The 26,174-nt window shown below is 37.4% G+C and overlaps 1 protein-coding gene across 1 annotated transcript in view; it reads right to left on the bottom strand.

Annotated features, from left to right (window-relative positions):
* Positions 1-13,795: 13,795 nt before the first annotated feature.
* Positions 13,796-26,174, bottom strand: part of LOC106877874 (post-GPI attachment to proteins factor 2) — a 55,134-nt gene continuing 42,755 nt past the window's right edge. The window contains exon 5 of the mRNA XM_052972409.1: positions 13,796-20,544. Coding sequence (XP_052828369.1) covers positions 20,402-20,544 — 143 coding nt within the window. The 3' untranslated portion in view covers positions 13,796-20,401. The remainder of the gene's footprint in view (positions 20,545-26,174) is intronic.

Raw genomic sequence — 26,174 nt, forward strand, 5'->3', positions numbered from 1 at the left:
TGTTCTTATATGTCGCATTCACACTCTCACATACACATACATCTTTTATGCCACACTAAATATCTCTTGTTATTCATTTTATACGGTTATGTTTATCATCTTCTATCGTCTCCCTTTTACTGGCCATATGTTATCGTAGTATAACATATCATGTATATCATCTTTGATATATTATTTTGTGTTCGACCATGTGACACATTTAAATAAAAGGAGTCCTCTGTTTTTCCATTCGTCACATGCGAACAATTTCATCTTGGGTTAAAAAAATCTCATCAAGGTTTTCGCTAATGGTCGTACAGAGATTTGTCTGTCGACCGTCTGTAAAAGCGCACCTCTTCAAACACCATCATCACCAAGCAGCCTTTTCGCCACAAGCTTCGTTCAACCAAGATTACCACCGCGACGACAACAACTACTACCAACTACAAGCATTCCCCCAACGTCGCCAACAGTTTCAACAGGACATCATTACCACCATCAACACCACACATACAGAACAGCTATATTACAGTTCCTGCGCCGACGTCTTCTCCATCAATGTACTGTCTACCACAATGTCGTGCGCCAACAACCCCACCACCAGGGACACACCATATTGCATGTTTTTCTTTCATTCCTTCAATTTGTACATTGCATGCATGTATCACACGAGTGTATATTTCATTTCTTTCATTTTTTTCTTTGTGTGTGTTTGTGCTACATCTTGTGGGTGGTTTTCAGTGGCCATCCTGCCTCAGGCGTTCCAACAAAAAAAAATTATATTATCGTGCGTTCCACACTGGCGAGGGGAGCCCTGTAGTAACGCCGTGCGCATGCGTAGTCTCACGCATGCGTGGAATTCAACATCCAAGCTTTCCCGCTTTATTCTGTCTCTTTGTTACTGGCCAGCGATTGAGCAAGGACGTGTCTAGCTGTCTCTTCATCTTTCGAACTCACGCTAGACAGCTCACATCAATATACCAACGTCCCAACAACCATGTTCTCACACACCGAAGACGTCTCAACAAACAAGATTAAAGATGTATATTTTCCACCTTGAATAAATGTTGTTATGTTGATAGTTTGGAGTTCAGCGTTCCGTTCATATTTCTAATTTAATATAGGAAAGTCAGGTGTACATCTAATGATGTATAACCTACTTTCCTATACATGAATGGAAACAGATGATGAGGGCGGCAACAATTGTCAACTTCAAGTTGGCATATCTGCAGCTCCATGTGAGCAAGAAACTGTGATAGTATCAGCTAGTGCAATATAAGGGTCAGGCATATTGTTTGACTAGGCTGGGTTTCAGGCTAAATTCTGTGCCAAAGGTCATGGCGACAGTGCTCAAATCTATCCTTGGAAAGATGAACAAGATAAAAAAGGCCACCGATTCCAATATAAATGACATCTTAGTAGATGAGACTGTAGCATCTGCCCCAAAGGTCATAAGCCATCTAAAGAAATTTGGGCTGACTGTGAAGCCACCAGAGCCAATGGTTGGAGGAGCTGCACTGGGGCTCAAGCTTCAAAGAGACAAAACATGTGTATTGGTGTTTTGGAGGGGGAATGAGATCCCAGAACTGGGTACCAGCATCAACAGACAAGAACTATTTTTGATGTGTGGGAGACTAGTGGGTCACTATCCAATTGCAGGATGGCTTTGAATAGGATGCAGCCTACATTGAGAGGCAAGCAGAGGGGGCAAACTGGGGCTATACTCCATCGAAATCTGAACTGATTTGGCTACTGTGTTTCATTGGGTAAGATCAGTGATCACTGATAAAAAGAAGGTTTGAACCAAAGGGGCTACAGAGATGTTAGTAAAGTGCTACCTAGGGGTTCTGGGAGAGCTAACTGCCAAATTTGGTCTTTGCCTTCAGAAAGGAACAAGGCAGACATTCTAACCAGGGTGATAAAGGCCTGGTTGGTGGAGCCAGAAGATTCAAAGCAGGAGATAGCTGCAGTATGTTGGTTAAGTGACTTGGAATTAAGGAGACTGCATGCCATGCATCATGAGTGTGGATAGAACGCTGTATTTTGTAAGAAAGGTTGACTCCGGCGTTATTAGACACAGAATTCAAAAGGTGGTCAGAAACTGCGACAGGTGTCAATCCATTGACCCTGTTCTAGGTGTGCACAAGCAAGGAAACATCTTAGTAGAGCATGACTGGAGACGATTGGCAGTGGATGTGACACACTACCAGCATGAGGCATATCTCTCAACGGTCAACTGTGAACCGGGTCAGATGGCCATATGGTGGGAAATGAAGATGGGCACTGCAGACAAGATTACACGTATCCTGAATGAGATATTCCTGGAGTAGGGCCCTGTGGATGATGGACAACAGCACTGCATTTCATTCAGAGATACTGAAGGAGATGCTTCACAAGTGGAATGTGCACTGCTTCTTCAGAGCAGCATACAGTCCAAGGGGAAATTAGATTTTGGAAAGACACCATCACATGATCAAAGCCATAGTGGAGAGGGGACGCAACTCACTGCTGGAAGTGGTATTCTGGTACAATATGCCACCCCGATCAGGAAGAATCCATGCCACACAGAGTGATATTCAGATATGAATGGTGGCATCTGAGTAAACCATCAGAAATCCCTGCAGAAGAGAGAGGGCCTGCCTTCATGCAGGTAGGGAATGAAATCTGGGTCAAGCCCCCCGAAGGCACACTGCACATCTCAGTGGAACAGAGGAACAATGACAGCTGTTAATTCCAAAAATAACATTTCAGTAGATGGAATGCTGTGTCACATCTTGGATGTTTGCTGAATTGTCACTGCATCAAATGACAAAGGTGGAGAGAAGGAGAACAAGGCTAAGATGGGTAGAGCAGGTGTTTGGACTTAACACAGTTGGACAGCCAACAACAAGAGTTAGATGAACCATAATTTATTCATCACATTACAGTTCCCTCATACCATACAAACTGACAAAGAAATAAAAGCTAATCACCCAGACATAATAATCAAAAGAAGAAAAGAAAAGAAGAAGAGAAATGATCAAAGTACAAAGACCTCGAAATTCAAGATGTGAGATATGTAGGTGAAAACAATTCCAGTAATAATTGGAGCAATGGGTATGATAAAAAAAATAAAAACACATAGAAATAAAAGTTTTAGCTATACCTGGACCCTCAATGCTACACACTATCCCAAAACTAGCCCTGCTAGGAACAGCCCACATCCTACACAAGAAACTATTAATTCAATAATACTACCCAAATGAAAACAATCAACTAACAAAACATTCTAGATAGTAAATATCTAATAAAATAAACTACCACCACCACATGTACTCCACAGGCCGAATACTCAACAGAAGAACACAACTCACATTACACACACAAATACAGTGCAAACACGAATACAACAAAAGACTGCAACCCAACTCCATAGCAAAACAAATTGATGCAACACAATACCAGGAAGAGTTTGCACTCACCCAACAACAAATAAAGGATACAAAATACAGCACACATCCCAGCAACTGGAGGTGTAACAGGTGATAGAGTGAAATTTACCTGAAACTACCAAATGTTTAATAATAATATATTATAAAATACATAAGGTAGGCACCAATTATTATAAAATACATAAGGCACTCTATGAATAAATGGCAGACAGTGCTACAACTCCAAACAAAAGAGGGATTCATGAAAACGAAAGCCATCCCCATTAGAAGAGGAATATTCCAGGGAGACACGCTCTCTCCACTCCTGTTCTGCTTGGCACTCACACCTTTTAACTGAATTGCTAAATAGAACTGGATGCAGATACAAATGTTACGGCAAAACAGTCAGCCACCTTTTATATATGGATGACCTAAAATTATACGCTAGAAATGATAAAGAGCTGGAAACACTACTACAGACAGTACATAGATTTACCAAAAAAATAGATATGAAATTCGGATTAGAAAAATGTGCCAAAGCAACCCTGAAAAGAGGAAAACTAGTTAAGAGTAGCAACATCACACTAGATAAAGCCAATGAAATAAGAGAACTAGACGAAAGCCAGCCATACAAATATTTAGGAATCAATCAACTAGATCGGATACAACACACACAAATGAATGAAAAAAATAAAGAAAGTGTACTATAGACGAGTTAGATCAATACTAAAAACAGAGCTCAATGCTAAAAACAAGATAATAGGTATTAACACTTTAGCCGTCCCAGTTATAAGTTACAGCTACAATATCCTTAACTGGACACTAAACGAACTATCTAAAATAGACAGGAAAACAAGAAAAATAATGACAGGATCTAGGATGCACCACCCAAAATCTGACATAGAAAGGCTATATATATACAACGTATGGAATGTGATAGGGGTCTTATACAGCTGGAAAACTATTATAAAATAACCACCATACGACTGCAAAAATACCTACTTGAGAAGCAAGGAAAACTAATACAAATAGCCACAAAACACGAACAAAACAAAAAGCTGTTTTCAGTATTTAAGGAAGCTGACAAATTCAAACAAGAAATACTACCTAATAAATACGAAGAAGAAGAAGAAGAAACAACAAAAGCTATAAAACAAATGAAATCCAAACTAAAACTAGAACAGAAATGGACCATGATAAAACGATGGCAAGAAAAGCCCCTACATGGTAAATACTGGGCTAAACTAAATGCAAAAGAAATAGACAGAGAAAAATCCCAGCAATGGCTGAGAAGCTCAGGACTCAAAGCAGAGACTGAAGGATTTTTAATTGCTGCACAAGACCAAAGCCTCCCCACCAGAAATTACCAAAAACATATACTGAAAAGAAACATAACAAGTAACTGCAGAATATGTGGCGATGGACAAGAAACAATAAATCATATTATCTCTGGCTGCCCAGTCCTGGCTAAGAAGGAATATATTCACAGACACGACAGAGCTGGGACCTATATACACTGGAAGCTATGCCAACACTATGGAATAACAACAGAAAAAAGATGGTATAAACACACGCCAGAAAAGGTCACAGAAAACGAGAAAGCAACCATACTCTGGGATATGCCAATACACACAGATTGTGCTGCCCAAGAGCAAGCACTGAGAACAAATTACATTAAATACAGAATAGACAACACATCAGAAAGTGATAAGTGCAGAATTTGTGGACAAAATCGTGAAACCGTATAGCACATTACCAGTCAATGTATGCCACTAGCCCAGAAAGAATATGAGACATCAGGACAATATAGCAAGAATTGTCCATTGGACACTTTGCAACAAGTATGGACTTGACAGAGCAAAAAAGTAGTACAAACATAAACCTGAAGGCATCATCAAAAATGATAATGCAAAGATTATATGGGATTTCATGATTCAGTGCAACCATGAGATAGAGAATAGGAAGCCAGACATAGTGTTAATTGAGAAAGAAAGCAAATGATGTTGGATCATAGATATAGCATGCCCAGCTGACAACAAGGTATGCAATAAGGAAGAAATAAAAGTCAAAAGATATGACAGGTTAGCTTGGGAGGTTAAGCAGTTGTGATTGATGAAAAATGTGATAGTAGTACCAATAATTGTCGGAGCCCTGGGGACAATGAGTAAAATTTTGAGAAGTACATGGAACAAATAGGGGCTGCAATAAGGGTGGATCACTTGCAGAAAACAGCACTGCTTAGAATTGCTTGAATACTCTGGATGGTGCTGGAAAAATAAGGGGAGTTACCTTAGTTCACTGGTAGTGAACAGTTGGCACCATAATACATCTCCAGCGATAGAAGCTGTGCAAAGACAATGAATAATAATAATAGTCAATAAGAAGAGCATGATGCGATTTGTAATAGACTGTTTGTTTAATGGTTTGAATGATATTTCAACAGATTGTCTGCCTTCTTCAGGTTCAAAATGTAAAATGAAAATAACCACAGAAACACAGAAATTCAAAATATAAACACACAGTCCACTCGGCACATTGTTTATCCATCACACCAACAACAATCGTTTTATTCTATCAACCAATTTTTCAGAGATGTCCATGTTTATGACAGTTTAAATTTACTAGCATCACAAGAACTGCACAGATAACAACACTCTACTCGCGACAAACAAACGTAACTCCTACAGTTCAACAACTTCAAATTATTAATCCCCAGGTTGGCTCATATGATTGCGGTCTTGTGACCCTTACATATACATTTGAACTAGTCATTGGAAACTCTCCAGAGAAGTTTATATTTGATCAGTCAAAAATGCAAACTCATTTAAAATTCTGCTTTGAGAACAATAAGTTTGTTCTTTTCCTGAAAGTAAAAGTTTTTCAAATGCCAACAAAAACCAAAGAAGTCACTTTTTATCACCCACCCAGGAATGGATTACTGCTACAAAGATGACAAAAAGTAATGACTTCACACATTAACATTCAAAACAATTTTTTATCACCCAATAGGTTCTATGTTTAAGTGAAGAATTCAAACAAAAATCAAAAGATAGTCAGAAATCAAATGAAAGCAAGACTGTGGAAAACACTTGCCCAAGAAAATCCATCACGCTAGAGAATAAGTCAGTCATAAATTTATCTAAGCTAAACCCTTCACTGGACAACATTTCTGTCCTAGAGTTTGGACTGAGTTTCTGCTCAAGCACTAAGAATTTCCCCAAAAATAAACTAGCTCAAGGGTTATTTCAGTTTGTCCAGTGTCACAAGCTTAGGGAATATCTTTTTTGAGAAAAATGGTAACATGGAATCAGAAAAGCTGCCGTCATTGGTCCTTACTTTTTTGAAGACAATAATGGAAATGCTGTTACTGTGAACTCCAAATGCTACATCGAGATGATAAACAACTTCTTTGTGCCTGAATTACAACAAAAACGTATGCCTATTCGACATGTGTGATTTCAGCAGGATGGGGCACTGGCCCACACAACCAGCGCATCAATGGATGTTCTTCATCCTCTCTTCGGTGACTGCCTCATTTCCAGGTTTGCTGACATTCCTTGCTCCTCTCCCCCCTCGGTTTCCTGAGTTGTCCATGTACGATTATTTTTTGAGCCCCATATATTAGACAATTTGAAAGAAGCTATTCATGTGGAAGATGCCCAAATCGACAGAGTAATGCTGGTGAGAGTGGAGACCAACTTCCAAGAAATATTTCAGAAATGCATCAATGAAAATGGACAACACATGACAGATGTGTTCTTTTCCACAGTTGATTTTAACAAATGCTAATTCAATATGAACACATTGATGTCAATAAAATTTGTTTGCAGCTAAGATTAATGATTTTGTGAATTTTTCAAAAACATCAGTCCTTTCTGCCCTACCCTGTAATTCTGGAAATGGAGGAAAACAATTTCATAAAAAAGATTGAACCCAGAATTTTACGGTCAGAACAAAACAACACCTGTATTTTATGGTCCCCGCAAAATACACAAAAAGTTCGAAAAATTCTCTCCAATGCACCTAATTTGCAGCAGATATGAATGTTGTACAGCCAAAATTTCAGAGTGGCTGGATGACTTTCTACTCCCTGTAGCAAAAAGATCAAGTTCCTATATTTGGGATACTTTTGATTTTGTGTCCAAAATTAACAACCTTTCTATGCATCAAAAAAGTGTCGAAAACTGTTTTTTGGTAACCAAGGATATTTCTTCACTATACCCCAATATTGACCATGAAGAGGGGTGGAAACATGCATGAATGCTTTTGAAAAACAGTCAAACAAAAGTATTCCATCTAATTTTCTCTGTAAGTTATTTAAGTTTGTGTTACAAAGTAAAACAATGAAGTTTGGACAAAAACTTTACCACCAGATGAGGGGTTGTGCCAATGGATACCCCATGGCAGTTAATTTCCCTGTCTTCATGACAAAATTCAAGACACAATGATGACATTCAAATCACTGCATGGTCATGAACCAATATCCTGGTTATAGTTCATTAATGACATCTTTTTCATCTGGGAAGGATCACAGCACAGTTTAGTTAACTTCTTGCATTTCTGTGACTGTTACGCTAAAAACTGTGGCTTTTAAGTTCAATATAAAATTTATGTCTAGTTTTTCAAAAACTAGCAGGAAGTTATTTTGCAAGCCCCATCATCCCACATTTACCTTCACTGCCACTTGGATCTTCTACATAATATAATTAGGTCAAAATCCAAAAGCACAATTTTTGAGGACAAAACAGATTTGAACTGAGGCAGAGGATTACTGGTAACATGCAAATGCTTTTGTACACCACTATGTCAAATATGATTACACCATGACTAAAGGAAATTGCAAATGACACAGCTAAGATTAGCAAGGAAAGTCAAATTTCTATGTGTAGGGTACTGTCCAAGGATTTATATGTCGGGTCCTGCCCAAAGATTTATGACAGACGATCTGTAGACGGGAGCTCCAGACATAGATCTCTAATCAGCACAGGAGCAGAAGTCAGTATGATCCCAGTGTCAGCAAAGGACCTCCATTATGGAAAGTGAAGCCAACTCTTAATGGCTGCCAATGGCTCCACAATTGAGGTGTATGGTTTCCACATCTTTTCTCCCAACATCAGCTCACAAAAATACGCAGGCATTCACCATCGCTGATGTCCATCAGCCCATTATTGGGGCAGACTGTCTTCGAGCGCACTTGCTACTGGTTGATTTGAAGGGGAGACGACTCATCAACAGCAACACATGCCCTTCTGTGTCTCTTGCAACATCTGCACATGCTGCCTCCTGCATAGCAACTGCCTCTCAGACTGAGAACAAATTCTCGAATCTTCTTACGAGTCACCCCAATCTCACTACCCTGACATTCTCCAAACCTACAGTCTGCCACAGAGTGACACACCACATCCCCCCCCCCACCCAGTGCACAGCCGTGCATGTCATTTATCACCAGACAAACTTGCTGTTGCAAAGGCCAAGTTTGACAGTATGGAGGCGTTAGGCATAGTTTGCCAATCAAGTCTCTGGTCATCGCCCCTGCATGTGGCACTGAAAGCCAAAGAAGGTGGGCAACCTTGTGGAGATTACCACCATCTCAACGCAGACATGATGCCCAGCTGCAATTCTATTCTGCACATACAGGACTTCTCAGCCCAGTTATATATGTAGGGTACTGCCCAAGGATTTATGATGGACAAACTGTAGACAGGAACTTCGCTGCATGCTAGCTAGGGAACTGGTCTGCAGAAAAGCAGACTTCCAGTTAGGCAGGACTTCTATGAAGCACGAGTTGACTGATGACTGTTGCCCTCATGTGTTTAACTAAATCAATCTTCCACCAACACACTCTGGTTCTCCGTTGATTTTTTTGTGTATAGCTTAACTAAAGCTATACATGCATCGCTTTAGCAACCAAAGTAAAATTTATGACAGAATTCCTTTAGTGATTAACTGGCATCAAAATTTCACTAGCATTTCAAAAATGTTACATGAAAGTCACCAGCATATTGCAGAAAAATATCATTTCAAAAAAATATTCCCTCAGCCACCTACCTATTATAGCCTTTAGATGCAATAAAAAGATAAGAGAAATATTAACCACTACCATTGGAGTTTCTGAATGCTGCACCTTGATAAACAGCTGCAAGAGAGGTAAGCCCTGTTCATTGTGCAACAACATGAGTCAAGTTAATTCCATCACAAATCATAACAGAAATGTTATGATTTAAACAGAAAATGAAACATGTAAAAATTCCCATTTGGTATACACAGCAGAATGCACGAAACATAACTTGATTTATGTTGGTTGTACAACAAACTAATTAAACAAAAGATTCAATGGGCACAGATAGGATGTCAAGCACAATAACAGTAGTTCGAGAGAACTTGCCAAACATTTTACATCAAATGGCTGCAATTTTGAGGAACACCTGAAAGTGCACATTCTTGGAAAATACTCTGACTCTACTACACTTTCAGTCCTTCAAATGCAAGATGACAAATATATTTGTGAATTACTAACGTCATACCCTGGATGAATGAATAAAATGATGGGTGAATTTCATCACATTTGCACAAAACTGTTCAACTAATTATGTTTTTTTTTCTATTTTTTCTTTCTTCTTTTTACCAGTTATAAAAGTGAAAACTGATGATGTCATTCTATCAAAATAGAAATGCAGGATTTCTTCATTTATATGTTGAATTTATGTGTTTCTGAGGTTTTACATTTTGACAGCCAACCTGAAGAAGACAGCCAACCTGTTGAAATATTGTTCAAACCATTAAAGAAACAGTCTATTACAAATTGCACTGCATTCTTCTTATTGTCTATTTAATCTCATGAAGAGTTGCAATAGTCTTTATAAATTAATAATAATAACAATATTTTAAAAAGATTGACCTAACTGCTCTTGAATTTTTGGACACAAAAGTTAAGTTTTCTGGAAGCAGAATAGTGACAGAGTTATTTTCCAAGCCCACATTATCCTGCATTTACCTCTACTGCCACTCCAATCATCCACATCATATAATCCAGTCAAATCCGAAATCCCAAGTTTTGAGGATAAAACGGACTTGTACTGATACAGGAGATTACTGGAAACAAGCAAATGCTTTTGTACACCATTATGTCAAGTGCGCTTACAGTGAATCACAATTAAAAGAAATTGAAAATGACATAGCTAAGATTAACAAGGAAAGTCAAACTTTCACACATAATTTTAGCAAACAAAGTACAAAATGTGACAAAATTCCTTTACTGATTAACTGGCACCGAAATTTTGCTGGCATTTCAAAAGTGTTACATGAAAGTTACCAGCATGTTGCAGAAAAATATCCTCGTTTCAAACATATATTTCCTCAGCCACCTATTGTTGCCTTTAGAGGAAATAAAAATATTATATAAAATATAAGAGAACTATTAGCTTCTACTTCTGACTCCAAGAAAACTAACATTGGAGTTTCTGCATGCTGTACCTTGAAAAACAGCCACAAAAGAGGAAAGCACTGTTCATTGTGCAACAACATGAGTGAAGTCAATTCCATCACAAATCATAATAGAAATGATATGATTTACGTGGAAGGTGGGACATTCCTATTTGGTGTATGTAGCAGAATGCACCAAACACAACTTGATTCATGTTGGTTGTTCAACAGAACAATAAAACAAGATTCAATGGGCACAGATATGACGTCAGACACAATAACAGTTGTTCGAGAGAACTTGCCAAACATTTGGCATCAAATGACTGCAATTTTGAAAAAGACTTGAAAGTGCATATTCTCAGAAAATATTCTGAATCTGCTACACTTTCAGTTCTCAAAATACATGAGAAGAAATATGCTTGTTAGTCATTAACATAACACCCTGGAGGGATGAATAATATGACAGAAGAATTTCATCATATTTACACAAAACTGCTTGATTAAATATTCTTTTTCCTTTTCTTTTATTTCACATTCATGTTGAATATGCAGCAATCTTATGTTCTCTTCATAGAACACTTATAATGTATGTATTACCAGTTCTTTTGGCATAGTAGATTTTTGCTATTCTTGTTTATGTTTCCTCACAGACATGTATATTCTAACAAGCCGCTTCTTAAATTTCGCACCTCTCTTGTTCAATAAACATTGAATTAAACTTGCAAAGCTGTTTATTTTCTCCTTTTGATTTTTAATGTTTATTTCAGCGAGTAACCAAACTATCAGTTTGGTCTCCCTGCTAAAAATTGGTGACCCCGTCTCAAGAACTTTCTGCTTTTGTCTGAAGAATCTTCTACCTTCAAATTTTTGCAGGAGATACAGCATTTAACTCTTGTTTTGGTGTAGAAATATTTTCTTCACACTCTTGTCTCATACAAAGGGAATTTCAACTTGTTTAATGCTATACCCAGCTTTTCTTATGTTTAAGCGGCTTATATAACTAGTGGCTTGTTGGTATCTCTCCGCCCGAGAATTTTTGAATACCAATCAGTTATTTTAACACAGCATGTCATCTCTACCAGTTTGGCACCTGAATCCACTTTCTTTCCCGTGTTAACCATCATTTTTGCTACAAATTTCCAGCAGTATGAATCCGTCGACCATACCAGTTTTTAATAGCGATAAGATATTCTGCTGATTTCCTAAACTGGACTATAGAAGAACTAAGAAGCATAGATTGTAAAACCAGAAAGACAATGTCCATATACAAGTTACCACATCTCAGAGACAGTGCCAATAGGTTATACCTACAATGGAAAGAGATGGGGAGAGGTCTGAAATCAATAGAAGATTGAGTAAAGATGGCAAAATGAGATATACAAGAGTATGTGAGAAGCAACCCTGAAAGATTGATTTCAGCTGCCAGAGAAGAGGAGAAAGAAGTTGTGGGACAGCAACAGAATACAAGAAAAGAAGAGAACAGGAGTGAGAAAGAAATACCTGGGGAAAAGAACTACACGGTTAGCATCTCAGACAAATACAGGACATCACAACATACAAGTCTTGGCTATGGCTGAAGAATGGAGATCTTAAGAAAGAAACAAGACTCATAATGGCTGCTCAAAGCCATTCATTTCAGACGAATATCATTAAGGCCAAAATAGATAAATCCGTGAAAAGTGCCAAGTGCAGAGTTTGTAATGAGAAAGGGGAATCTATTATGCACATAATAAGTCCCCGAAGTTAGCTCCATTCAATTTCAACCCTTTGGGATCTGAAATGGCTTTTCATTTTCAAACCAACAATATTTGAAACAAATCATGGCATCAAATTCTTTGACAAACAATGAGATAAAAGAAAGAGAAAATTTTGATACAGTTTTCACATTGTTGGCTCAAACCAGCACCACCATAACTGTCACAGCCAGTGCCAACTGAAACAATGACAAAACCAACAACAGTGATGACAAGGCAAATGAGGAAGAAAATGAAATCAATAAGAACCTCTATGTAAACAACAAACATGAAAATGACATAAAAATTTTAAACTGTCTGACCAACACACCATCATTTTCCACTTCTACTGCTGCCACCACAAGAAAGAAGATGCAACAGACAATTCACCCATCACTGCCTTTACTAAAATTTCCATCAAATGCATGAAGAAATTACTATCTAGGTGGACAGGTTAAAAAAGGCAAAACACATGTTGATGGAACAAGGAAGACATAAATTTAACTATCCCATTCTCCATCCAACAGGAGACAAAGTCAAAAACAATTACTTATAGAACAATTAGTATGAAAACAAAGACATTAGAACAAGCAACATAAAAAGGTAGAGAAAATGTCTAAAACTAAGCTAGGTATTAAATGTTGTGTCGCCAGGGAAAGAAAGTATAGTATGGTAGAAGTTAGATTCCCTGCTGAAAGAGGCAATAAAACACTCAATGACAATGCTGAAAAGTGAAGAACAGGTGACCATGCCAGTCTATCTTGACCAAAGAGTTGTCAAAATCAAAAGAGTTGACATCCTCCCAAAAATCACCATGTGTTAGTTGGTGGCAGCAGTTCTCTTTGATACATAACAGAAAACCAGAATTCTGCAAATGCAGAGGCTGCAGAAACAGAACTGGTCAGGTCAAGACTTAGAAATGCTCATTCAGGCTGATAATCAGGTCATGGAAATAGTACTAGACCTAATCAATCTACCAGATACTCACAACAATATATGGCCAATGAAGGTAGAAAGCTGAGGAGTAACTTGTGTGGTGACACAAGGTACCTTAAGGTTTTTTGCCCAAAATAAAAAAGAAAGAAACATGTTCACTACTTCTGCCATCACCACCATCACAGCAGCAACAACACAAAGAAAATCAGGAGCAATATCAATGGCAGAATGCTGCTACAACAACAGAAACAGCAACATTAACTGAAAGCCCACCACCCACCCACCCACTCAATAATAACAACAAAGCAGAAAGCAATGACCTCCAAGACATTCCCCCCACCCCACCAAATACGACCCCATGTAGTGTGGTGAAAGTGATGAGGAAGAATAGCAACAGATAATGAACAAAAAAACACAAACATGCCAACAAAAAAAGCAGGCAGACCCAACAGACAGAACTTCTCAACAGCAACATACCAACACCACCACCAACACTTCCAACACCATCATCACCATAGACACAGCCACCAGCACAAAGACTAGCAAATACAATCATGCCCACAAATCAAAAACAACAACAAAAGTGTCACAAATTTCACTGCCATAAACACAACAAAGCACTAAAGGAACACATACACAATCACTCAGGCATCACTCAGAGCAATTTCATCGCATCAACAAACAATACACTAACATACATAAAAATCATACAAATAACACATACAAGGGGGTACTGAAAAGTTCCTGGTATCGCAAAAGGTAGAACTGTTACCTTTACAGGGGAGTACGACAACTATTTAGGAAAAGATAACTATTTAGGAAAAGATAAGCAAAAAATCACAATGGTATACAATATATCTTTCTCTTTTTTGCAGATTTAACACATGATGGTAGCTCCTACAGTGGATTTTGGTAAAATTGAAGCATGTGCAGTCATGAAGTTTCTTGTGAGGCAAAGGAGCAGCAGAAATCCATGGCATGATAAAAGAGGTCTTGAAGGATGGCTGCTCATCTTACTCCACAGTGAAAATCTGGGTGTCAAGATATCGGACTGGTCATTTTGAAGTCATAGATGAACCTCAGTCAGGACAGCCAACTTCCATGACCACAGAAGACAAAGCTAATGCTGTGCACATCATGATTCTTGAGGAGTGCCGGATTTCAGTTAAAGTCATAGCTGAGACTCTGGGGATTTTCCGCGAAAGAGTTGACCACATTGTCCACAACATTGTGGACCTGAGAAAGCTTTCTGCAAAATGGGTGCCAAAATGCCTGAATGCAGATCAGAAGTGCATCACAGTGACAACAACAAGGGCGATTTTGGACCAGTTTGCAGAATGAGAGGCTGATTTTATGGCTCGTTTAGTCACCATGGATGAAACTTGACTTCATCATCCTGATCCCCAGATCAAGCAACAATCAATGGAATGGTGCCACAGTGGTTCACTGCATCCCAAGAAGTTTCGGATCTAGAAACCTCTTGTACACCTTCATATAACACCATAAAAAACAAGTGCCTGATGGAGTAGAGAATTTCAGAAAAAACATTAACAAGACTTTATAAAGAACCGTTCATGGAAACACTCACATCTAACCAGAGGGACAGAACATCTATCTCCCCTCCCTCATAAGATCACTCTCTAAGTAGCTCTATCCTCTGTTCTTCTTTCCTACTGTTTAACACGGCCATGTTCAGAATAGGAAGTATGAAATCATGTAACCTGGCAGTCACCTTGGTAACAGGGCCACCTACTCAATGACCTCAGGTTAGTGGGCATAAATGTTGTGGCTGTCAGTGAGATCAGACTTTACAATCAAGCTTTCATGCTCATTTTCAGTGGATATGAGATTTACTTATATCCATGTCAACCAGGAATGGTGGGTGGGACTGCAATATTGTTCTGGAAGGGTCTGAATATCAAGATAAGGACCATCTTCCTGGATCCAGAGAGTAAGTCGGTGGTCCTGGATGCGAACAGTAATGACTGGGATGCTTTCAGACTAGTGGCTGTTTACGTTCTGACAGAGGTAGGACAACTGGATTGATTTCTTCAGACAATGTGGCTATAAAAGTTTTGATAAAACTATAAATCATCTCTTTTACATGGATGATTTAAAGCTCTTTGTAAAAAATGACCAGAAACTACAGGGCTTACTAGCAATTGTAAAACAGTTTAGTGATGACATCAGAATGGAATTTGGCCTTGATAAGAGCACAAAAGCTACCTTTATAAGAGGGAAAATGGTAGAAACATCTAATGTCAAACTTGACCGACAGAATGTTATAAAGGAGTTAGAACCAGAGGATTACAAATAGTTAGGGGTATATGAAAGTGATGGAATCAAACATTCAATGATGAGGGAAAAGATCAGAAAAGAATGTTATCGCAGGATAAGGGCAATACTCAAGACAGATCTAAATGCAAGAAACAGAACTGAAGTGACTAATACTTTAGCCATACTGGTTGTAACTTACAGTTTCACTATTATTAACTGGTCAATGAGTGGAATCTGTGAGCTTGATAGAAAAATTTGAAAATTGTTGACTATGAATAGAATACACGACTCTAAGGCAGATGTATAACGACTTTACTTGCCAAGAAAAGAGGGTAGCCATGGACTTTTATAACTCTTACAATTGACACTGAAGATTGCCACAATTGGCTTAAACATTCATCTGAAAAATTCTGATGATTGGATAAAACTTGTCTTAAAGCACAAAAACAAGAAAACTCAATAACAAAACAAGCAATGAAATATGCAAGTGAATTCCAAATACAGCAAGTTCCAGAATTAGTTGTACTGGAAACAAGCGCAGAAAAAGCCAAATGCATGAAAACCCTTGCTAAAACTGCTGCCTTAGATATTTGCACTGATAAATAACAAGAAATACCTCTCAATGGTAAATACTCAAAGTGAACAAATAATGCTGATGTTGACAAAGCCCTTAACCATCAATGGTTAGCACCTTCTGGCTTAAAATCAGAAACAGAAGGGTTTCTCATAGCAGCCCAAGATTAATTCCTACCTACAAGAAGCTGTAAGGAAATATAAAAAAATAGTGCTCATATGAATTGTTCATATCGTATGAAAAATATTATCCATGCGATTCCAAAAACATTTTAATCTGTAAACATTATCAAAAGTACTTTTAAATGTACATAATACCAAACACCTTTTACTGTCATCTTAAGATCACACTATCATCTTATCATCAAGTTATTTTTAAAACAAACTTTTAATTTTCTTATGTTTTGACAGACATTCTCTAGAATAATACTCTGTGCAAAACCAAAAATATAATCATAATACCAACTTGAACTTCTAATTGTCTCTCGAGTTCTCTGAATGAAACTTGGAGTTAACTTGTTTAAATACAAAGTAAAAGCCAAATATGACAACAATACGGTAATTGAAAATTGCAAATACAAACACAGAAACCTTATCACGGCTTCGATAGATTACAAGAAGGCTTTTGATGGTGTCCTCCATGCATGGATCATCAAGACCCTGGAAATTTACAAGATAGCTCCAACAATTGTGAACTTTTTAAATGTAATCATGAATTCATGGAGAACCACCCTCATTTTAAACCATACACAAGGATATACCACCTCACCAGACATCAATATCATCTGAGGTATCTTACAAGGTGACTCATTATCACTATTACTATTCTGCCTCGTGCTTTTCCCTCTATCCATGCAACTGAATAATGTTAAGAGAGGGTATAAGATCTTTGATCAGAAAATCAATCATCTACTCTATATGGATGATCTAAAACTGTTTGCCAAAAACAACAAAGATTTAGAAGAGCTCCTGAATATTGTCAAAGAATTCAGCTCTGATATAGGTATGGAATTCGGACTTGATAAATATGCAATGGCTACTTTCAAGACAGGGAAGTTCATAAAGGCAGAAAACATAAAACTTGATACCACCACAGTTATTCGAAACCTAGACGATTCTGAAGTGTACAAATATCTGGAAACCAATGAAGCTGATGGTATCCAGCATTCTAGAATGAAAAAGAAAATCTGCAAGGAACGCTATCGAAGGGTAAGAATGGTCCTAAACTCAGAATTAAATGCTGCTAACAGAATTAATGCAACCAATTCTTTGGCAATTCCAGTAACCACATATAGCTTTGGTATCATTAAGTGGAGTTTCACTGACATGCAAAATATGGACGGAAAGATCTGTAAAATCTTTACAAGGTACCGAATGCACCACCCAAAATCAGATGTAGACAAGATTTATCTCCCAAGAAAAATAGGTGGAAGAAGCCTGATACAGTTCACATAATCCTTCAAACCAGCAATAATAGACCTTGAAACGTACCTAGTACAACAAGTGATGTGCTCTTACGACCTGCATTGAAGCATGAAGATTCCAAGCAAGCTTCAGTTATGAAGCTTAGTCAGAAATTTAAAAAGTCTCTTGGCCTACAAGTTAACAATAAGATTGACCAAAGACACCCAAATACTGACAGATGCAGAAGACTGGTGGCTATGGATGAGGAGTAGTGACCTGAAGGTAGAGACAGAAGCACTTATATGTGCAGCACAAGAAGAAGCATTAAGTACTAATCATGTGAGTGCATAATCAACAACACTACCAAAATAGACAAATGCAGAATGTGTGGTGAGAGGGATGAAACAGTATGGCACACCATTAGCGAATGCCTGAAACTGGTACAATACAATTACAAAAGATGACATGACAATGTGGCAAGAATAATCCATTGGGAGCTCTAAGGAAATTACGGCCTACAAAGAGCTAAGATGTGGTATGAGCAAACCCCAGAAGGAGTCACCGAAAATGAAGATTGCAAAATCCTGTGGGATGCAATGATTCAGTGAAATCACCTGACCAGACATTGGAAACCAGACACTGTCGTGGTGAATAAAAAAGAAAGAACTTGCATGAAAATCGACATAGCATGTCCTGGTGACAACAGCATCAAAGCGAAAGAAGAAAAACTGAACAACTACAATGATTTGAAGAGGGAAGTACAAAGGTTGTGGTCAATGAGGAGAGTAGACGTGATACCAATAGTAATCGGTGCACTTGGAAGTATCAGCACTCAGTTACCAACATGGCTCAAAAAGATTGGTACAAATGTAAAGACAGAAGACCTACAAAAACCAGCATTGCTTGGAACTGCAAGAATTCTTTGCAGGGTTCTTGCAGCATGACCAGTAAACAAGTGTCACCTTAGTCTGCTGGCAGTGGACAGCTGACACTTTCCATCATACCCAGCAAAATAAGCTGAGAGTTTTCATCAAATGATAATAATAACAACAACAATAATAAGCAGAAATGTTGGTGATAGGCTGAGTCAATTAAATCAACTTCAATGTGACAAATTCTGGATGGATGAAAGGTAAAGTGAATCTTTTGGGTATTTGAACTCAGAACACACAGTGACATAACTAAAAGTATTCTCTCTGTAATTCCACAACTTAAAAAAAAACATCTTAAAACTATTAATTTCAACTCCATTCATTGTGTACTTGTTAAACTAAGGGATATTATGTAGCATTATAGAACAAGGATAAATACCTTAATTCTCCGTCAAGAAACCTTTGTATCATCATGTTTTCTGAGGTGGTCATTTTTCTTTTTCTTCTTCTTGGAGCCATCTTCTTGAAATCTACCAATTACTACCATTATTATTCTGTCTTACAGACATTTGCAAACACAAATTTTAATATTTGTAGACATTTTTTCACTTGCCAGCGATAAATAAAAGCTGGTCAAGAATATTATTTCTTTTGACAGCTTATCAATACTTATTGATTCCAAACTTTGACATAACTAAGGGCAAAAAGGAACTGTTCATACTCAGCTGATCAATACCATAAAAATCTTTTCCAATATCTTAAATGAAGAACATCTAAGCAAAGAAAGAGGAAAGACAAAATCTGGACCCAAAACATTCAAAACTTATAAGAATACATTTTCAATAAATATCAATATAGTATCACCAATATTTTGGTGAACTCTTGTAGGAAATATTTCCTTTGAGCAAAATATTATTTACAAGTCTTTGGAATTTTTTCAGAGATATTCATCTTAAAATCTTTACAGTAGTTTCATTAAAAAATATTTACCTAGACTCTTTACATTCTTTTTCTCTCTCTTTATATATATATATATATATATATATATATATATTCTGTCTTACATGAATTAGAAGCAGCTTGAGCTATATAAACAAAGTTGAATGCACACAAGGTATGTGTGTTGTTAGTTTGTCAGGCAGCTGTATTTTGAACTAACACACACACATTGTGTATGTGTGTTTGATTTTATATATATATATATATATATATATATATATATATATATATGCACACACATACATACACATAATATATATATACACACACACATGTACATACATATATGTGTATGCTTGTATGCATGTATGTTTATTCAGTAAAATCAACAAAAATAGTATGTGATCAACCTATGAACAGTGGAAAATCCAATATTTTGGACAAAGTCTTTTTCAGGGAAAGGTTGACAAGAGTGAAATTTAAAAAACACAGCAGAATTTGACATCCTCTAAGTTGCAAAAAGAAAAAGAAAAAAAAAGAAAAAGAAAAGAAAATGGTAAATTGCACTGAAGAAGAACTCTATCTGAACCATCGATTGTCACTCCCCACAGCAAGTTAACTGTACTCTATTGATATTACTGTATAGTAACAAGTCTTGCTAACACAGACCAATCCTGTTTCCTTGGAGTCTGCTTAATTGTTTAGCACATTTATATTGCATTCCATAAGCAATGATTTGAGATCATTGAAAGACTTTTGCGCTTCCTTAAACTGTTTTATCTAAAGTATCACCTTGTGAATTGCAACCTTGCCTCTCAGCTTATTTGTTCCAGTAAAAATATTTTTGAAAATCTTGTTAGATAGGTAAGTAGTGTTTTCTGTCTTCAAGTGAAATGTTTATCCATAAAGTGTTAGATAAATCACTACTCATCCAGTTGTAATGGAACCAAATGTTCGTCGCAACAATGAGATATTCTGACAAAGCAAACATAGTGAAAACTGAAAAATAGAAAAAAAGAGAATAAAAGAAATAAACAATACAATTTAATTCATTTACCATTGTAATTATTATTAAAACATGAACATGTATAGGTGTCTATCTATTTGTCTAAAGACATACACACACACACTATATATATATATATATATATATATATATATATATATATAGTTGAAATTTATAGAAAAACAAAAGACGAAGACAGGTGTATGAACAACAAGCAAGAGTATTAGTTTGACAATCGGGAAAAATGAAAAAGTTTACATTTCGAGCCTATGCTCTTCAACAGAAAGGAATAAGAGAAAATAAACAAGGAGAGAGTGAAAAAAAACTTGTAGATTTCAGCAGTCCAGCATGGCAAATGATTGGGGAAAAAGTGATTGAAAGAAAGGGAGATAATAATAAAAAAAGAGGTCGAATGAAAGGGAGATAATAAAATGCTAGTGATCCCAACAAGAGAAGGTGCGCATACGTGTGTGTGTGTGTGTGTGTGTGTGTGAGAGATAATAAAGTGCAAGTGATCCCAACAAGAGAAAGTGCTCATGCATGTGTGTGTGACTGATAAATGTGCATGTGTAACGTGTGTGTTGTGTGTAGTAGTTGATGTGTGCACGCGTGTGTGTCTGTGACCAACAATGTGCATGTGTATGGGGTATATATGTAGGTGAAAGTTATTTTTCTCTATGTATGTTGCGTGTGTTAATATGTGTTGTGTGTGAATGTATATATAGCCTGTATTCAAGTATATGTGCTTGTGTGAGTATATATTGTCTTCAGGTATTATGTGTTTGTAAGTGTGTGTGAGTGTGCATGATGGTGTGTGGTATATATACTGAGTTAAACAGTGTATGTGGATGCTCTTATAGTGGTATGTGCAGTGATGTTATTGAAGATTGTGTGGAGGTGTGTGGATGATGGCGTGTAGTGTGGGTGCTGGGAAGTGGTCAGTGCTAGTGTGTTTGGAGTGGTGCGGGGTTGGTATCAAATGAAGAGAGGGGGTGAGGTTGGTGTCAGATGAAGAGAGGAGGTGAGTTGAGCCGATGTGGCACAAAAGAGCAAAGAGAGAAGATCAATTCTTATTCATGGCAAAGGTAGGAGTCCGGATGGCCCCTATGCAAAGACAATTCAGACACAAACAGACGTTGTAGCGAATGACTGGTAGAGCAGAAATGGCGCAAGACTGGGGTATCATTGCCGAGTCTGATGTCTCAGAGGTGCTCCGTGAACCAGTTAGCCAAGTGGCGTCCCGTTTGACCAATGTACAGGGGAAGGACAGGGAGAGCAGGAGATGCAGTAAATTACATTACTACAAGTGCAGGTAAAGGACTCAGTGATGTGATAGAATCGATGGTGGGTACCTGTGAGGATGGTGGTGTTGGAGAAGTAGGAGCAGGTGCAACAGCATGAGTGGGAGCAGGGAAATGAGCCAGGCTAAGAGGTAGAGTTAGGGAAGAAACTGTGAACCAGGAGGTCACACAGGTTATGGGCTCGTTTGAGGGAGGGAGGGGGTAGGTTGGGGAAGGTGTATGAGGTGGAGGGGTCAGACTGGAATCGCCAGAAGGCTTGGAGAATGGTGCGTTGGAGGGGTGGAAAGTGAGGGGAAACAGGAGACGGGCAACAGCAGGGCGGGTGTGGGGAGAAAGAGTAGAGGCACGGTCCACCACAGATCGTGCCCTGGCAAGGGTAGTGTGGATAGTGGTGAGGGGATATCCATGTAGGATGAAGTGGTGAACCACGAGTTGAGACTGAGTCTCAAAGTTATGGTTGTCACTGCAGAGCCTGCGCAGATGGAGGAATTGGGAGTAGAGGACAGAGAGTTTGGTGTATGTAGGGTAGGAGAAATTAAGGTAGGAGTGTGAGTCAGTGTGTTTGTAGTGGATGGAGGTAGTGAGAGTGGAGTGTGTATTTGCTTACACAAATTTTATTCTTTAACAATGACAGTATGCCTGAATGGGTACCTAGCATTTTAACTGACCATCTCCAGCCAAAATATTCTACCTGTTTTATATTCAAACAAGCCAGGTCCAGCCTCTCACAACTAACCTACAATATCATTCAGAAAATAAACAATCACAACATCAAAATCTTAAAGCTACAATATCACATGGTCACATGATCAACCAGATTATTGGATGTTGTTAAACATCACTGGTCACAATATGCTTTGCATTGTTTTAGCTTTCAAATGATGCCACCCCAAGCAGGCCAACATTAGCCCTGATCAGGAGGTTAATCTACTGCAAGGTTACACATTTACAGCTGAGTGGACTGGAGCAACATGAAATGAAGCTCCTTGCTGAAGAACACGACATGCTACTAAGTCTAAGAATCAAACCCTCAATCTAGTGATCCTGAGTGCAAAACTCTAACCACTAATGCCACACACCTTCAAGAAGCTACAATATAAGATATGATTCATTCAAAACAATATGAACAAGTAAGCATTGCACTTGACAGAATAATCTGAGTAGTAAAGGGTTAAAGTGATTCCAACATCACTGCCTTAGCAAAAATGGCAATATTAAATTTTGCCAATGATAGTTGAATAAGTCTGAAAGATGATGCAAGTTGTCTCCTATGTTAGCTGGAAAAAGGGAAATAATTTTGGTCATTGATTAACATCGTTTTTTCCTCCTCACAGATTTATTTCTAATTGAATTGTAACCATTTGTATATTAAATATGTTAAAACTAACATCTCTAAAACAATACGGAAATTCATGAGATAAAATTATACCAGAGGAAGACAATTGAAGATTAAGTCCTCTTCTTCCTCACGTTTATTCTTTTTCAAACTATTTTGTTTTACTTTTTTCTTCATTAATAACAAGGCTAACAACACTATGGAAGGCTGTTCAGGCTAAAAACATTGATTGTCTAATTTCAATACTTCAGTTTCATTGGGCAGTTTGATACATTATTTACATTTGATGGATATTTTTCCTCATCCTGTTTGTTGTTAAAACAATGTTTCAGCTGATATACCCTCCAACCTTCATCAGGTGTCTTGGGGAAATTTCAAACCTGCGTTCTCATTCCTAAGATATTTTTCAATGTTATTATTAAAATTATTATTATTATTATTCAGGTCACTACCTGGAATCGAATTTGGAATCTTGGGTTTAGTAGCCTGCACTCTTAACCACTACACTATATGCCAATGGGGCAATTATGGAGTGAATCTTAGGGCTTATATATCTAATATTTTCCTATCCTTCCTTAATACCGGTTCCCATATGCTACTCATATCTGCACTCGGTCTGCTTAGGAGATTGTGTCCTAGCATATATGCTGCTTCTATCAGTTTTCGTATTTTCCAGTGGTGTTCTGTCTATTATTTTAACTTCATCCCACAGGGGGAGGTGGTCTCCATTTTTCCATACATGATCAGCTATACCCGATTTATCAATATCTCCTCATGTCACAGCTTTGCAATGTTCGTCTACCCTTATTTTTAGGGGGTGTCATGTTTCGCCTTTGTATAACCTACCACAGCTGCATGGGATGGAGTACACGCAGTCTTTAGTCATATTCTCTTCAATTGGTGGTTTTACTCGAAGGATATATTTGCAAAGTGTTGTATTACTCTTGAATACTGTCCTGATGTCATATGGGCCGCATATCTTTTGTATCTTTTCGGAGAGGCCTTTCACATAGGGTAAACAGACTGTGGACAGTTTATTGGTTTCATCCTCTCTTCTTAATTGGAGTGGATAGTTGTTACTAAATAGATTGTTACTTAGCTTGATTATTTCTTCATGGTGGGTTGATGTACAAACAACTGACTGAACACTATAGTAAACTACCACACATGTACGGTTTCCCTGAGTTCACCAGTTGGGACTTTGGTGAACAGACTTATCACAATCAAACAAACATAGGTATCTAGTTATCAAGCTCAGTACTCACTGTTCTGAGTTCAAGTCTCACTCACTGTTTTTCAGGGTCATTAATCATCATTACCGTCAACATCCTCAACATCATTTAAACCTGCTGGCACAGTTGGAGGAGCTGATGAACTGGAGGACAGCATTGAGCTCTGATGTCTTTAGATTGATGCAATTAATATAGGTGATGAGTAGAGACACTCAGCAAATCCACCCACCAACAAAATATAGCCTCATGTCTAGTCAAATGGAGTAGGTAATTTAAATGTAGTTGAAACAAATATTTGTAGCATGTTTTAAAATCACGTAGATGTAAAGTGGTTGAGTGAATATGGTACAGGACTGCCAGCTCACAAAACTTGAGTTTAATTCCACTGCAAGTATATCAATCTATATTTAGAGGACCCTTAACTCAGCAACAAGTATCAGATCATCTGGCAGTATAACATGAAATAGACTTGCACCATAAACAGATTTATTTCTTACTCAAAGTCATTGAAGTTTATAACGTCTCTCTGAAAGCTTTACAAGTTAATCATTATCATTACCACTGACATACACTGCCGACATGTTTCAATTAACTTTGAAAATAATTAATTTAAATGAATTTAGTTAAATAATCAAATTTTTCATTATTAAACAAGTGTTTGGAACATGGATGGTTTTCATATAAAATCATGATGAAAGATTTTAATAGAAATGCATTTAGATGAGAGTGTTTGTGTTACAGAAGCAGAGGAATCTCATGTGGGTTAATAACAAAAGGGTTAAACTCCAGTTAGGTAATATGTACTTTATTCAAAGCATTACCTATGATAAAAGGTAAACACATTGAATCATTGTGATGGAAACCAACACACATATGATATACAGAAACGAACATATACACAAACCAACACACAGACACATACATATAATATACAGAAACTAACACACATAATATACAACCAACACACATATATAATATAAATGCACATCAAAACATCACATGCACAAACTCACAAAAAGAAAAATACAAAAACATGACACTTGTTATCAATTTAGCAAAGTGTAACAGTTTCTGTGAGAAAACATCAATGACCAAATTGACTGGATCTCAAATAATCAGAGGCTTAATGTTTTGTATCTAGTCACAACTGAGTTCATAACTGTCTGCAAGGAGTGACAGCACTGTAAAACTGTTCAGTTTCATTGATTTACATCACTAAGTTCCAATCCCTTCCATGAGAAAAAGTTCTTTTGATTGATCAGTAGCACATCATATATATATATATATATATATATATATATATATATATATATATATATATATATATATATATATACGGGGTAGGAATCTATGCTTGATCTGATTGATGATACATGAAGCAGAAATAAACATCAATCTCTGGGATCTTTATGGTTTGAGAAAACAGCTACCCAAACATCAATACCTTCCTCTTCTGCTTCCTCTCTAGAATTTTCTTAATGATTGATAGCCATTGTTTAAAGTATCTTTAGTTCAGTGCTGACATATCTGTAAGATTGTCTTAAGATTGGTGCTGCACTAATTTAGACTCCTGGTAAGTGAATTCTGCAATACAACTTCAATTCCTGGTTGAGCCAGTTTTGCTTGCTTTTAGACATGTCTTGAAAATTTGGTTACAGGTTCTATCTTACTTCTTCTGGTTGTTTTCAGGGTTTCTAAGATTGGTTAGGGGAAGGAAATAAGTTATCCTCGGGCTAGACACTTCACCTGAATAC

The sequence above is a fragment of the Octopus bimaculoides genome, chromosome 13 (assembly GCF_001194135.2).
Source record: "Octopus bimaculoides isolate UCB-OBI-ISO-001 chromosome 13, ASM119413v2, whole genome shotgun sequence".
Classification (NCBI taxonomy): Eukaryota; Metazoa; Mollusca; class Cephalopoda; order Octopoda; family Octopodidae; genus Octopus; species Octopus bimaculoides.